The 17,001-nt window shown below is 40.2% G+C and overlaps 1 protein-coding gene across 2 annotated transcripts in view; it reads left to right on the plus strand.

The window, feature by feature from the left end:
* APBA1 (amyloid beta precursor protein binding family A member 1) overlaps window positions 1-17,001 on the plus strand; it is a 279,089-nt gene that overhangs the window by 201,000 nt on the left and 61,088 nt on the right. The window contains exons 5-7 of one of the 2 annotated variants that reach the window (XM_069763607.1): window positions 7,316-7,461; window positions 13,245-13,277; window positions 16,453-16,539. In XM_069763607.1, coding sequence (XP_069619708.1) covers window positions 7,316-7,461; window positions 13,245-13,277; window positions 16,453-16,539 — 266 coding nt within the window. The remainder of the gene's footprint in view (window positions 1-7,315; window positions 7,462-13,244; window positions 13,278-16,452; window positions 16,540-17,001) is intronic. The other variant, XM_069763615.1, reaches the window with a different exon arrangement.

A 17,001-nucleotide genomic window follows, 5' to 3' on the forward strand; every position in this document is an offset into this window, starting at 1 on the left:
GACTGTGCAAAATTTTGTGGCTGTAGCTTCGACGCCTCCAACACTTTTCCTTTCACCTTTTTCCCCATTATGTAGATAGGGGCAAAAATGTTTGGTGAATTGGAAAGCGCGGGGTTAAAATTTCACCTCACAACATAGCCTATGACGCTCTAAGGGTCCAGACGTGTGACTGTGCAAAATTTTGTGGCTGTAGCTGCGACGCCTCCAACACTTTTCATTTCACTTTTTCCCCATTATGTAGATAGGGGCAAAATTGTTTGGTGAATTGGAAAGCGCGGGGTTAAAATTTCACCTCACAACGTAGCCTATGACGCTCTCAGGGTCCAGACGTGTGACTGTGCAAAATTTTGTGGCTGTAGCTGCGACGCCTCCAACACTTTTCCTTTCACTTTTCCCCATTATGTAGATAGGGGAAAAATAGTTTGGTGAATTGGAAAGCGCGGGGTTAAAATTTCACCTCACAACATAGCCTATGACGCTCTCAGGGTCCAGACGTGTGACTGTGCAAAATTTTGTGGCTGTAGCTGCGACGCCTCCAACACTTTTCCTTTCACTTTTCCCCATTATGTAGATAGGGGAAAAATAGTTTGGTGAATTGGAAAGCGCGGGGTTAAAATTTCACCTCACAACGTAGCCTATGACGCTCTCAGGGTCCAGACGTGTGACTGTGCAAAATTTTGTTTCTGTAGCTGCGACGCCTCCAACACTTTTCCTTTCACTTTTTTCCCCATTATGTAGATAGGGGCAAAATTGTTTGGTGAATTGGAAAGCGCGGGGTTAAAATTTCACCTCACAACGTAGCCTATGACGCTCTCAGGGTCCAGACGTGTGACTGTGCAAAATTTTGTTGCTGTAGCTGCGACGCTTCCAACACTTTTCCTTTCACTTTTTCCCCATTATGTAGATAGGGGCAAAATTGTTTGGTGAATTGGAACGCGCGGGGTTAAAATTTCACCTCACAACGTAGCCTATGACGCTCTCAGGGTCCAGACGTGTGACTGTGCAAAATTTTGTGGCTGTAGCTTCGACGCCTCCAACACTTTTCCTTTCACCTTTTTCCCCATTATGTAGATAGGGGCAAAATTGTTTGGTGAATTGGAAAGCGCGGGGTTAAAATTTCACCTCACAACATAGCCTATGACGCTCTCAGGGTCCAGACGTGTGACTGTGCAAAATTTTGTGGCTGTAGCTGCGACGCCTCCAACACTTTTCATTTCACTTTTTCCCCATTATGTAGATAGGGGCAAAATTGTTTGGTGAATTGGAAAGCGCGGGGTTAAAATTTCACCTCACAACGTAGCCTATGACGCTCTCAGGGTCCAGACGTGTGACTGTGCAAAATTTTGTGGCTGTAGCTGCGACGCCTCCAACACTTTTCCTTTCACTTTTCCCCATTATGTAGATAGGGGAAAAATAGTTTGGTGAATTGGAAAGCGCGGGGTTAAAATTTCACCTCACAACATAGCCTATGACGCTCTCAGGGTCCAGACGTGTGACTGTGCAAAATTTTGTGGCTGTAGCTGCGACGCCTCCAACACTTTTCCTTTCACTTTTCCCCATTATGTAGATAGGGGAAAAATAGTTTGGTGAATTGGAAAGCGCGGGGTTAAAATTTCACCTCACAACGTAGCCTATGACGCTCTCAGGGTCCAGACGTGTGACTGTGCAAAATTTTGTTTCTGTAGCTGCGACGCCTCCAACACTTTTCCTTTCACTTTTTTCCCCATTATGTAGATAGGGGCAAAATTGTTTGGTGAATTGGAAAGCGCGGGGTTAAAATTTCACCTCACAACGTAGCCTATGACGCTCTCAGGGTCCAGACGTGTGACTGTGCAAAATTTTGTTGCTGTAGCTGCGACGCTTCCAACACTTTTCCTTTTACTTTTTTCCCCATTATGTAGATAGGGGCAAAATTGTTTGGTGAATTGGAACGCGCGGGGTTAAAATTTCACCTCACAACGTAGCCTATGACGCTCTCAGGGTCCAGACGTGTGACTGTACAAAATTTTGTTGCTGTAGCTTCGACGCCTCCAACACTTTTCCTTTCACCTTTTTCCCCATTATGTAGATAGTGGCAAAATTGTTTGGTGAATTGGAAAGCGCGGGGTTAAAATTTCACCTCACAACATAGCCTATGACGCTCTCAGGGTCCAGACGTGTGACTGTGCAAAATTTTGTGGCTGTAGCTGCGACTCCTCCAACACTTTTCATTTCACTTTTTCCCCATTATGTAGATAGGGGCAAAATTGTTTGGTGAATTGGAAAGCGCGGGGTTAAAATTTCACCTCACAACGTTGCCTATGACGCTCTCAGGGTCCAGACGTGTGACTATGGAAAATTTTGTTTCTGTAGCTGCGACGCCTCCAACACTTTTCCTTTCACTTTTTTCCCCATTATGTAGATAGGGGCAAAATTGTTTGGTGAATTGGAACGCACGGGGTTAAAATTTCGCCTCACAACGTAGCCTATGACGCTCTCGGGGTCCAGACGTGTGACTGTGCAAAATTTTGTGGCTGTAGCTGCGACGGTGCAGATGCCAATCCCGGACATACATACACACACACATACACAGACACATACCACACATTCAGCTTTATATAGTAGATAGATATACTGTATATGAGCGTCAGGAAATTATCAAACTTTATTTTAAGCACTGATTTTATAGAATTTAATTGACGTGGATTTTGCAAGCATCCTCACAAAAAAGTGTGGATCCTCTGGCAGATTCTCCTCCAGACTGGATGGGTAAGATACTAACCCCAGCTGGTAATTCCTAAAGTCCGTGCTGGTAATTCCTTCAGTCCATCCCAAGTCACAACTACAACCTCTGTCTTTGGTCCAGCTGGTTGTAGATATCACATGGGACAGAATGTCGAGGGATGGAAGGTGAAAAGACCAGCACGGAAACCCTGCTAGGACCATCAGTGGAGGTAAGTATCTCCTTTTTTTCTTTTTAACTTTTAATTCTTAATTTACAGATTCACTTGAGTTGCATGGCCACAGTGGACACATAACCAATTCCACAGAGTTGTGTTTTGACTGTAGATTCAACCCATCCTATTTATGCCTATGTGGAAAATCCACAAAATTGACATTATGATTGAAAAATCAGCAAAACATGTACATTTTCAACCTAAAACATAAAAACAGTGCGTGGATTGTGATTATTAAAATCTCATTACTTTACTGTCCGAAAATTGCAGAATATCTTCTACATCTAAAATTACCCTCATATACTTATTGCAGGCTGAAGCGTATATCACAGTACTGTCCCGGTCTCCTTATGGAGCTTCTGCCTTATCACAAATTAATCATATAAAACCAATCTCATCCGGACAGGTTAGCTAGAAAGGAATTTATGTTTGACTGTTAATCAATATATGTATCTATCACTATATGGCAGAATCCTATCATTAGGGTGATCGGGAAGTATGAGCTCTGTTTTCCCCTGACCCATGTCCTATAATTACTGTTACTTCCAGAGTAAGCTTTCCAGCTTGCGATATATTTATCACCACAGGCTTGCCATCTCTTTGTGCTGGAGGAATACAGTTTTGCAGCAGGGTTCTTACTTTAATAGCAGTAACAGACCCTTGGCCTACTTGAGTGATAGCTGCTGCAGAATGGCTCTTCTCTCAGTTTACCAGTTTGGTAAAATGTATTAAAGGTGTGTTGTCTTGAGTATAATCGAATATAGCTGGGCTTAGGTTATGTTTGAAAAGAATTTGACGAGTTATTTGTTGTGTGTTCCTTTTATCTTATTCTAGCCACGGAGGCATAATATCTGATTAAATGAACAAATCCAAAATCAGTATATAGAACGTATAAATCTAATGTTGTTAAAGCATTGCTCAACTTACAGGAAAGAAATATATCTTGGTACTGTGTTGGCCATTAGATAGAAAAATATTTAGAATTGAGAGTCCTCAGTGGTTGATACCTTTTAATGGCTAACTGAAAAGATGGTAACAAATTGCAAGCTTTCGAGACTACACAGGTCTCTTCATCAGGCAAAGACTAAAACAAATTCTGAAGAATCACATATTTATGCACAACATAGCACAGAAAAAAAAAAGAGGGGAAAAAAACCATGGATAAGCCAGGTGACATGAAGCAGAATTACCATGGGTGATAAACAGTTAAGTCCATAAATATTGGGCCAATTCTTAGATAAGGATTGTTTTATTGTCCTGTGATTAGGGTCTCTGTTGTGATGACCCTTCATGGTCTGAGGGGCAAGTTCCTTAGTTGATGTAAAAAGACATAAATCCATGTGACACATTCATTCCTGCATTAAGAGTGTCAAAGGTCGTCATCAGTTTATATTCCCAGACTCTCCTGTCTTTCTGCGACATGGATTTATGTCTTTTTATATCAACTAAGGAACTAGCCCCTCAGACCATGAAGGGTCATCACAACAGAGACCCTAATCACAGGATAATAAAACAATCCCCCCACTACTGTGTTTTAGGCAGCCCCCAAATCTAAGAAGCATCATTGTCAAGAGCTCCCTGTCCTCTCCAACAGCTGCAGGTACCTTTCCTTGCAACCAGACAAAATGTAAAACCTGTCCATTTATAATGACCACGGACAAGATAAAGATCCCCAATTCACATCAGGACTACAAGATACCAGGTACTTTCAGCTGCGTCACTTCCAATGTGGTGTACCTAATTATTTGTACTAAATGTCCAACTGGGGGTCTCTATGTGGGGGAGACAGGGCAAAACTTAGAACAAGAATGAACTCCCATCGCCATACAATAAGAGAAAAAAGAATGGATCTACCGGTGGCAATACATTTCTGTCTCCCAAAGCATAACATTATGGACATGAAATTACTTGTATTGAAAGGAAACTTCAAATCGCAGAAAGACAGGAGAGTCTGGGAATATAAACTGATGACGACCTTTGACACTCTTAATGCAGTTAATGCAGGAATGAATGTGTCACATGAATTTATGTCTTTTTACATCAACTAAGGAACTTGCCCCTCAGACCATGAAGGGTCATCACAACAGAGACCCTAATCACAGGACAATAAAACAATCCTTATCTAAGAATTGGCCCAATATTTATGGACTTAACTGTTTATCACCCATGGTAATTCTGCTTCCTGTCACTTGGCTTATCCATGGTTTTTTTCCCCTCTTTTTTTTTCCTATACTATGTTGTGCATAAATATGTGATTCTTCAGAATTTGTTTTAGTCTTTGCCTGATGAAGAGACCTGTGTAGTCTCGAAAGCTTGCAATTTGTTACCATCTTTTCAGTTAGCCATTAAAAGGTATCAACCACTGAGGACTCTCAATTCTAAATATTTTGCTTAACTTAGACATTTATGTCAAAGCCACAATAAATGCTATAGATGTGTGATAGATACTGGTCTCAACTCTTTCACCTCTCCAGAATAGCGTCCACCAACTACCATCCTGCCAGTATGGCAACCACAGATAAAGAATAGAAAGATAGCTGCCTGGGTCCTGAAGATATGAAATAATTGTCTAGGTTTTCACATCCCCTATATCATGATTCCACTCCTCATTGTGTCTATGATGCAGTTACTGATAGCTCAGCTGCAAATTTGGTGTAGGGGTGTGCTGTGAGGTCCTGGGCTGCCTTCAGGTGTTCCCTGTCCCAGGTGATGGTCCAGCCGCTTAGTTGGGCTGTCAGTCCCAGACCTCTACCAGACGTAGATTCAGCTATTTGTGGTTTATTTCTCTGTGCATTGTGCTTTGCTTGCGCATCTTTTTGATGCCTGACCTTGCACCTCGTTCTAACCTATCCTCCTGGTATTCCGACGTCAGACTGTTACTACGCCTTTGTCTCTTCCCTCTGTTTATGAAGTAACCTCCTGGCTCTTGACCTTGGACTATTTGACTACCCTGACTCACTGCATGTCCGTGAGAAGTGACTCAGGCTGTGTTCACACGTTGCGGTTTTTTCGCGGTTTTTTCCCGATAAAAACGCTATAAAACCGCAAAAAAAACCGCATACAATAAGCATCCCATCATTTAGAATGAATTCCGGATGTTTTGTGCACATGATGCGTTTTTTTCCGCAAAAAAAACGCATACCGCACAAAATCCGGACATGCTCTATCTTTTTGCGGTTTTTTTGCGGATTTCCCACTCCAAAATGCATTGGGAAGTGTCCGGAAAAAACCGCGTCAAAAACGCGTCAAAACCACGGCAAAATCGCGGCAAAAACGCATGCGGTTTTCTTGCGGATTTCATGCAGAAAATGTCCGGAATTCTCAGGAATTTTCTGCATGAATTCCTGAACGTGTGCACATAGCCTTAGCGTTACACCTTGTCCTCTGTTAAAATTTACAGTGGCTGTCCACTACTTTTAAACACCTTATCAATGGGCTTATAGAAGTGCAATAGGAAAAAAGTGACTTACTCACCTTGCAAATTGGTCCTACTCTTCTGTTCTGCTGACAGCATTCACTGCCACCACTTCCGACTTTCTCCTCCAGTGGGTTACATGCACTATATTGGACCATAATAAATAAATCAGTAAATAAATAAGTGTTTAAAGCAGTGAACAACCCCTTTAAGTTACAATATTAATATGTCTGAGACGTCTTTTAGATTTTCTGTCCCTTGTGAAATGCACCTTATCCTTATTTCAAGTGCATCCATTCATAGACAATTTCTAATGTAGCTAATAAATATAGTGAAGAACCAGAAATATAACTAACACAAGCCAACAAAGAATAAGCTTGCCACTATATGGAGTACAGTTATAATGTTGGACACAAGGGACCAGTTATCACCTAGTACGAATGCACCCTATCAATGGATTCTCCTTTATACTACGATGTTGTATAAGAATGGTATATTAATCTTGGTGGTTATTGAAATACACTGAATAAACAAATTTGATATGATCCGTTAATGAAAAAGAGTTAACAAATAACTGCACGTTTTTATTTAATGATTGATCATACAAAATGATAAATCTTTGCAATATATTCCATTACCTTCTTTTCTTTTTTCACTCCCTGTTTAAGCATTAGGAGGGGAGCAGAGATGCTGGCAGGAGGAGTAGTATGCAGTATATTATCAAGATTAATAACTTTGTAAAAAGTATTCAATGAAATACAAAAGGTTTAGTTACTCTTATATCAACCCTTCACAGCATATTTTAGTAACTTAACAAAAGCATACAGTTTTGGTCACATGCAGGTTATTACACCAGTGTAACTTAATCTTGGTTAAATAAATATTTTTCCTGGCTCATATGAATTTGCTGAGAATGTATTGTTATGTTGTATGCTAGAACTTAAAAATATATATTTTCTCCCAGTCCCTGGACCCTGCGATCCAGAAGATTTAATCGATGGCATAATATTTGCTGCCAATTACCTTGGTTCCACTCAGCTACTGTCTGATAAAACCCCTTCTAAGAATGTGCGCATGATGCAAGCACAAGAAGCAGTTAGTCGGATTAAGGTAAGGGGTTAAACTTTGTCACCTACTGTGTTTAGAGATTATTCTGTTATCGCCCGGTTATAGGTGACTAAATTCTATCATTCGCCTTACCGCGGTCAGACATAAAAATAATATGAATCTATCAAATGTTTATAGGAACACTGAATTTAGAATGTACGCAACAACAAAAATTCACCGGTCCATTCCTTAGTGTCCTCCTGTCAATTGATCAGATACTATCTGATATTACAATGCAAAAACTGTAAGAAATATGTACAGAATTTTTCTATGTCTCCCAGGAGATCAACAATTTTCCCTCCTTTTGTTCACGCAATAAGCGAAAAACCTCCCTTTTTCTGTAAGGATACTGTCTGCAGCAGGAGCGCTTCCCTGTCTGCCTTATGAGAGTAAAGATCTTAGATTAAAGCTCTTACTATGCAGCTTCATGGACAAAACAAATCATTTTATCTGGTTACTTTTAGACATGGCTCAGAAAGTGAGCTTGAGAAAAGCAGATTGGTACTATAAACTATTAGACTATTTATATGATTTCGGAAAGATTTAAATGAAGTGTATTAGCATTGTGCTTAATTAAAGGGGTTCTGTAGAGCAAAATTAATGTCATTATAAATAAATTCTGAAATATTTTTAATTAGCAAATCGCAATCTAGGGAAGTAATCACTACACTAACAGAAACTTGTGCTAGAGTGGTAATAGGACAGGTGCTTATGAACATGTGTAGTAGGAAGCTTCATTGCATTAACCTGGAGATACATATGCCATGTATTGTTATTCAGAAAGACAGCAGTGTGAGCAGCCTCTTCTTACCACAGCACACCTACTATCTTCAGTAATTGGCCAGAAAGACAGGGTGGGTAAAGTATGAGCAGCCACTTCTTACCTCAGCACCCCTGCAATGTCCAGTATTGTATTAGGAACACATGATGGGCAGTAGTATGAGCAGTCACTTCTTACCTCAGTGCTCCTTTTATATCCAGTATTAGACCAGAAAGACACGGTGGACAGCAGTGTGATCAGCCTCTTCTTACCACAGCACACCTAGTATCTCCAGTAATTGGCCAGAAAGACAGGGTGGGTAAAGTATGAGCAGCCTCTTCTTACCTCAGCACCCCTGCAATGTCCAGTATTGTATTAGGAACACATGATGGGCAGTAGTATGAGCAGTCACTTCTTACCTCAGTGCTCCTTTTATATCCAGTATTAGACCAGAAAGACAGGGTGGACAGCAAAGTGAGCAGCTTATTCTTACTTAAGCACCCCTTGAATCACCAATATTAGATGGGAAAACAGGTTGGGCAGCAGTGTGAGCAGCCTCTTCTTACCTCAGAACCCCTGGTGTGTCCAATATTGTATTAGGAAAACATGATAGACAGCAGTGAGAGCAGTCTTCTTACCTCATCACTCCTGGTATCTCCAGTATTAGACCAGAAAGACAGGGTGGACTGAAAAGTGAGCAGCCTCTTCTTACTTCAGCACCCCTTGTATCTCCGATATTAGATCAGACAGACCGGGTGGCCAGCAGAGTGAGCAGCCTCTTCTTACCTCAGCACTCCTGGTATCTCCAGTATTAGACCAGAAAGACAGGGTGGACAGCAAGTGAGCATCCTCTTCTTACTTCCGCACCCATATATCTCCAATATTAGATCAGATAACAGGTTTGGCAGCAGTGAGAGTGGCCTATTCCTACCTCAGCAGTCCTAGTATCTCAAGTATTACATCAAAATGTGCACTAGCAGCACATCTTCCTACACATGGGGGGACACAATTCCTACTGCACATGGTCATAGGAACCTGTCCTAACATTGTAGGACAGGTTTCTGTCAGTGTAACAAAGCGATGGCCATTTTAATTCTAAAGTGATTGGCAACCAAGACAAAACATAGTGATTTGCTAATTAAATGTATTTTCTATGTAGGAATTTATTATAGTTACATTTTTTTTACTTATTTTTTAAATTCCTGGAGAAACCCTTTTAAAAGGTTTTCCAGTTTGTATTTTTATTCCAAAGGCTTGCTTTAGGAGGCATGTAAAAATAACAAACTTAGCCATAGTTACCACATGCCGCTCTGAATTTCCACTGCTACCCACACTCTTTGTTGATAAATGATGAAATCATGAGCATAGCACGCAACCGCTGAGGCCAATCAATAGTGATGTCAAGATAGACGGTACAATATTGCTTTATTCTTGCACAGTGATTGGCTGCATCAGTCACGTGATATAGCCATAACATCACTGTTTAGGCAGTATCAACAATGATGGGGGGCAGGAGTGACACTGTATAGTATGGCTGACTTTTTTTTTTTTACATACAAGTCGTTGGTTTGAAAAAACTAAAAAACTGGAAAACCCTTTTAGTGCTCTGTCTGTCGCATCGGACAGACCGCCACTATTCAGGTAATCAATATCTACCAATGCCTGTGATGACACAACCCCATGAAGACAACTGCATTGCTACTACTGTTGTCACTCTCTGATAGATGATAGTCTAGGGGTAAATGGATACATTCCCTGCATTTTCATCATTTTTACAATGCTACATCCATATTTTAATATGAGTTATTTCCATTACCGTTAAGTTCATGTTTCATACTGGCCAATTTATTTTTTTCTGTGGATTCTGATAAATTTTAAAGTGCAAGTAAACCTTTGATGCCATTTTTATATATTTGTGCCCTATTTATTGCAAGTAGAACAGTGGTTCTTGGGTCTCTTACAAAACCCTTTGCGATTTGCACAGCTCAGGACACAGGAGAGCACTATTCTTGCCTCATTCACACTGACACAAAGGAGTATGGAAGAAAGAGATAATCTCTGATTTCTATTGTATCATTATTCTGTTCTGTGTGTGCTTGGGCAGGACCACACAGCTCCTATCTCTTGAGGTGTGCACATCTCTGTTTTTTTTTTAGAGAGATCAGTGGTGGCCTTAGGACCTGTACTTCACCTATTTGTTTGCGATTGAAGGAGCACACGTGTATATATATAGAATAGTATCAAAGGTTTACTTACTCTTGAAATCATTTATTGTATTAAATAAACTTAAAGAGGTTCTCCACAAATTGAAAAAATTAAATTACTTATGGAGATGTCATTACAAATACATTTGCTAAATACTTTTAACTGGCAAGTGACAATTGATTTATCTTTTGAAGTATTCACTATAGAATTAAAATGGCTGTTCTCCTATTACGCTGACAGAAACCTGTCTTAGAATGTTAGGATAGGTGCCTGTGAGCATGTTCGGTGGAAGCTTCCTTGGATGTGATACTGGAGTTATCAGGGGTGCTGAGGCAATAGAGTCTGATCACAATACAGTTCACCCTGTCTCTCTGATCTAATACTGGGGATATCAAAGATACTGAGGTAAGAAGAGACTGCTCACACTGCTATCCACAGTCTTTCTGAACTAATACTGGAGATAGCAGGGGTGCTGAGGTAAGAAGAGGCTGCTCATACTGCTGTCCATCATGTCTATATGATCTAATATTGGAGATATCAAGCATGCTGAGGTAAGAAGAGGCTGCTCACACTGCTACCCACCATGTCTATATGATCTAATATTGGAGGTATCAGGCATGCTGAGGTAAGATGAGACTGCTCACACAGCTGCCCACCATGTCTATATGATCTAATATTGAGATATCAGGCATGCTGAGGTAAGAAGAGGCTGCTCACACTGCTACCCACCATGTCTATATAATCTCATATTGGAGATATCAGGCATGCTGACGTAAGAAGAGGCTGCTCACACAGCTGCCCATCATGTCTATATGATCTAATATTGGAGATATCAGGCATGCTGAGGTAAGAAGAGGCTGCTCACATAGCTGCCCACCATGTCTATATGATCTAATATTGGAGATATCAGGCATGCTGAGGTAAGAAGAGGCTGCTCACACAGCTGCCCACCATGTCTATATGATCTAATATTGGAGATATCAGGCATGCTGAGGTAAGAAGAGGCTGCTCACAATGCTGCCCACCGTGTCTATATGATCTAATATTGGAGATATCAGGCATGCTGAGGTAAGAAGAGGCTACTCACACTGCTGCCCACCATGTCTATATAATCTCATATTGGAGATATCAGGCATGCTGAGGTAAGAAGAGGCTGCTCACACAGCTGCCCACCATGTCTATATGATCTAATATTGGAGATATCAGGCATGCTGAGGTAAGAGGCTGCTCACACAGCTGCCCACCATGTCTATATGATCTAATATTGGAGATAGCAGGAATGCTGAGGTAAGAAGAGGCTGCTCACACTGCTACCCACCATGTCTATATGATCTAATATTGGAGATATCAGGCATGCTGATGTAAGATGAGGCTGCTCACACAGCTGCCCACCATGTCTATATGATCTAATATTGGAGATATCAGGCATGCTGAGATAAGAAGAGGCTGCTCACAATGCTGCCCATTGTGTCTATATGATCTAATATTGGAGATATCAGGCATGCTGAGGTAAGAGGCTGCTCACACAGCTGCCCACCATGTCTATATGATCTAATATTGGAGATATCAGGCATGCTGATGTAAGATGAGGCTGCTCACACAGCTGCCCACCATGTCTATATGATCTAATATTGGAGATATCAGGCATGCTGAGATAAGAAGAGGCTGCTCACAATGCTGCCCATTGTGTCTATATGATCTAATATTAGAGATATCAGGCATGCTGAGGTAAGAGGCTGCTCACACAGCTGCCCACCATGTCTATATGATCTAATATTGGAGATATCAGGCATGCTGAGGTAAGAAGAGGCTGCTCACACAGCTGCCCACCATGTCTATATGATCTAATATTGGAGCTAGCAGGAATGCTGAGGTAAGAAGAGGCTGCTCACACTGCTACCCACCATGTCTATATGATCTAATATTGGAGATATCAGGCATGCTGATGTAAGATGAGGCTGCTCACACAGCTGCCCACCATGTCTATATGATCTAATATTGGAGATATCAGGCATGCTGAGATAAGAAGAGGCTGCTCACAATGCTGCCCATTGTGTCTATATGATCTAATATTGGAGATATCAGGCATGCTGAGGTAAGAGGCTGCTCACACAGCTGCCCACCATGTCTATATGATCTAATATTGGAGATATCAGGCATGCTGAGATAAGAAGAGGCTGCTCACAATGCTGCCCATTGTGTCTATATGATCTAATATTGGAGATATCAGGCATGCTGAGGTAAGAGGCTGCTCACACAGCTGCCCACCATGTCTATATGATCTAATATTGGAGATAGCAGGCATGCTGAGGTAAGAAGAGGCTACTCACACTTCTGTCCCCCCCCCCACGGCATTTCTTAATCCCTAAACATGTCACAGCAGAGACGCTTCCTACTACACATGCTCATAAGCACCGGTCCTAAAATTCTAGGACAAGTTTCTGTCAATGTAACAAGACTGTGTCCCATTATAATTCTTTAGTGATTATTTCCCTAGACAAAACAGTTGTGATTTGCTAATTTAAAGTATTTAAGAATTTATTAATAATTAGATGTCATTTAGTTTTTTTCTATTCCTGGAGAACCCATTTACTATATGCCAAATAACTAAAAACCCAAAGACACAAGTGTGAAGTACGTTGAAAAACAGAGTTAAACCATATTTCTCATTCCACCAAATGCACCATAGCTGATAATGGTGGCTTCTTGAATTCTGTCTTACATTGTCAGTAGCTGCCCAATTTATTCCCCAGATTAGAGCTAGTATCTGTAACCTATCCTCTAACCGTATTCCTGTCTCTGTTTATTTCATGCTAAGCAGATGGCCCAGAAATTAGCCAAAAGCAGGAAGAAGGTGCAGTACAATCTCATCACTTTGTTGTTATGCTTGCTATTTTATTATTATTATTTTTTTAGTTTGCATTTTCTTATCTTGGTATGTCATCTTTTCTGTGAAAGCTATCCTCTCATAGAAATTTTCATTCTTTTTAATATAACCATTAACCACTGGTCATGAATTCATTCATATCTAATATGGTCATACATACAATAGCGAAATATTTGCTAAATTTAGGTTTACTGTGAGCTACAATATTTTATACTGTCCTTCAGATGTGACATCACTTAATTTAAAGAATTCTGTATATTCTATATAGAATAAACGTCCAAATTAATATTTGATAAATTAAGTATTTCATAAAGCATTTTTTATTTTTGCCATCGAGGCATACATCTACTTATTTACTACTGCTCTTAAAAAAATGACGTTTCGGTATATCTCTTAATGGATTACTTTTATATGCTGTCATCCATTTTTTCTGGGTCAGAAAACTAGGAAAACTCTATAAATTGATCTGGTTAATATTGGACAAGGGACAAGATAAAACCTTTATTTCAGTAGCACGTACAATATTTGAACTGCCTTACTTTTATGAATAACATAAATAAAAACAAAAAAATCCATGCAAAAAAATTCCATGTAAAATAAAAAAATCTCTTCGGGAAATATAAGCACTTTACTATTCCTTTCCACCATGAAAAACAGTGTTGTATTCCCTATATGAATGGTGTTTTGGCCACAAATACAGGCGTCCATTCAATTACCGTAAATCTCAGTAAGACTAAGATAGTTCTATTCCAAAGGGGGACACGGACCCTTTTCTGATAAAAGCGTTCATACAAGTTGTCACAAGCAGCACTCTGCTGCCTCCAATCGTCAGGACAATCCCGCAATTTACTAACTATTCAAGGACAAGGTGATGGCTGCTTTCACTACTAGGCAGGTTTTTGGACGCTGTCCAGTAAACATATAGTGTATTTATACACCCAATTTCAACACATGGGTATGTATAATATTTTTCATAATAATTATATATTACTAGATGGCAGCCCGATTCTAAAGAATCGGGAGTCTAGAATCCATATATACTTTATTTATTCAAATGTAAGAATAATACAATTAATAAATAATAGTAAGAAAGAACAAAAATAATAGGCAGTATATGGAGAAAACACCAAACAAAAGTTCAAAATTGGTGTGAAAATGTCACTGAACCACTTCACAACTAAATATATATAGTTTTGGTAAATGGTATCATTTTTTTGACGAAATTCGGCAGGAGCTTGAAGAGCAACGTCACTGGGCCCGCCTCCACGCAGTAGAAACTTGCTGTGAGGTAAAACTTCAAAAATCACACCAAAATGGCGGGCGGAGTGTGTCACAGTACGGCACGTTTCTGATTGGTCGCTCGCAGCAGGCGGCAACCAATCAGACACTGGACACTGTTGACGTCACTTATCTCCGGACATTAGCTCCGGACATTAGCTCCGGACAAAGCCACGGAAGTTGGCACAAATTGCAGGAAGTAGTATTCTAGGCAATTATATATTAGACTAGATGGCAGCCCGATTCTAAAGAATCGGGAGTCTAGAATCCATATATACTTTATTCAAATGTAAGAATAATAGAATTAATAAATAATAGTAAGAAAGAACAAAAAATGGCTGCACTTACCAGCTCTTGACAATTCTTGTTATTTAAGAAATTGCTGGGCAATAATGGACAATGTCCTTATGTGGCAAATAATAGAGCAATATACCCAATGTGGCAAAGAAGAGGTTAATAAACGGCAGTCTCTCAGTATAACAGTCAGTGAATAATAGGCAGTATATGGAGAAAACACCAAACAAAAGTTCAAAATTGGTGTGAAAATGTCACTGAACCACTTCACAACTAAATATATATAGTTTTGGTAAATGGTATTATCATTTTTTTGACGAAATTCGGCAGGAGCTTGAAGAGCAACGTCACTGGGCCCGCCTCCACGCAGTAGAAACTTGCTGTGAGGTAAAAATTCAAAAATCACACCAAAATGGCGGGCGGAGTGTGTCACAGTACGGCACGTTTCTGATTTGTCGCTCGCAGCAGGTGGCAACCAATCAGACACTGGACACTGTTGACGTCACTTATCTCCAGACATTATCTCCGGACATTAGCTCCGGACAGGAGGTTGGCACAAATTGCAGGAAGTAGTATTCTAGGCAATTATATATTAGATAATAATATTATTATTACTAATATAATAATATTTTACCATAGTGTAGATACTCACAAGACTGTGAGGACCCTTGATGGGGTTGTGAGCTTACGTATTTTGGCTAAAATATGAACCAATACCTCATATTTATGTCATATTTTTCTGTACGTTTTATAGTTTTTACAAGGTAGAGCCAGGCCCATCAATGGTGACCTTGTATACTAGGGGCCTGTACCTCTGTGAGAGAGTGGCGGGCAGCCCGCCGAATCGAATAGTAAGGACGAGTAATAGGTTGTTGGATAGGGACAGCTTTTATTAAAAAAATGTAATTCCTAACTAAAATGTTAAACTAAAGTAAAATTTGCTGTTTAGAAGAAGTTTCTTCCAACTGGCTGTCATGCACAATGGAAGGAGTGACCATGGTACGAGAGGATATGGGTGGTAGGGCTTTGATGTACTTGACCTGTGCAACCACCGGCACTGGACACATTACGGATGTTTTAAAAGGAAATTAAAAAAAAAACAGGGGAGCGTCATAACAAGTAACAACACTACCCAGTCACAGGAGCATTATTTCTAAATGATGTTATTAAAAAATGCATCCATTTTGCGTGATTTGCTGCAGTGAATTAATATTTAAAAGTCGGAGAACCCCTTAAATAGAAATGTTGCCTTTTCTTAATCGAAAAGCACTGCCATCCCAACCAGTACAAGCTGTATGCGTAATTTTAGGTGGTTATGTTGATTTTCTACTGAATGCCTACAGGCTTTATAAAAATTGTTACATTGTGATTTGTGACCTTGTGTTTGTCTAAAATATAGTAAAAAATACATAATAGCTTGCTTACGCAAGCGACACATTTGGATTATTTTAGGCCTCTTTTTGTCAGCCTGCTGTTATGATAGCGCATTTTGTGTTCAGTTTTGTTTGCTCTATAACATCTCTGAATTTGTGAGGGACTCAGCTTCCTTTTTGATTTGCTGTTGTTGTAGGCTACAGAAGGAGAAGCACAGCCCATGACAGAAGTGGACTTGTTCATTTCTACTCAAAGAATAAAAGTATTGAATGCAGATACACAGGTAAACCGGTTTTAATCAGTGGAAATTATGTTTTATATGTAATGTTGGGTGTTAATAAAAGACCTTTACGGAGAATTTACTAATGTGTACGGACACACCGTGGGGTTGGCGAAGTTAGCGAGTCCGAGGTAAAAAACCAGGAAGGTACATCATAAACAGACGGGTGAGGAAAAGGCATAGTCAGGTCACAGTCTGGGGTCAGAATTCCAGGAACCTAACGGATCAAGACAAAGGGACTAGGCAAATGGATGGTCAAAGACAGATCCAAGCAGGTCAACAAAGATCAAAATACTAGAACTCAAAGAACAAAGTAAACGCACACCAGATTGAGCAGAAATCATTGCGAACAGGAGACACCTGTAGGAAACCAAGCACGCCCCAGCCCTGATTGGGCAACTGGACTGTCAGCCACCACACCGATAGTTCAGCACTCCCAAGCCTCAGATTGGACAGCTAAACGGT

Source organism: Ranitomeya imitator, chromosome 1, assembly GCF_032444005.1.
Source record: "Ranitomeya imitator isolate aRanImi1 chromosome 1, aRanImi1.pri, whole genome shotgun sequence".
Taxonomy (NCBI): domain Eukaryota; kingdom Metazoa; phylum Chordata; class Amphibia; order Anura; family Dendrobatidae; genus Ranitomeya; species Ranitomeya imitator.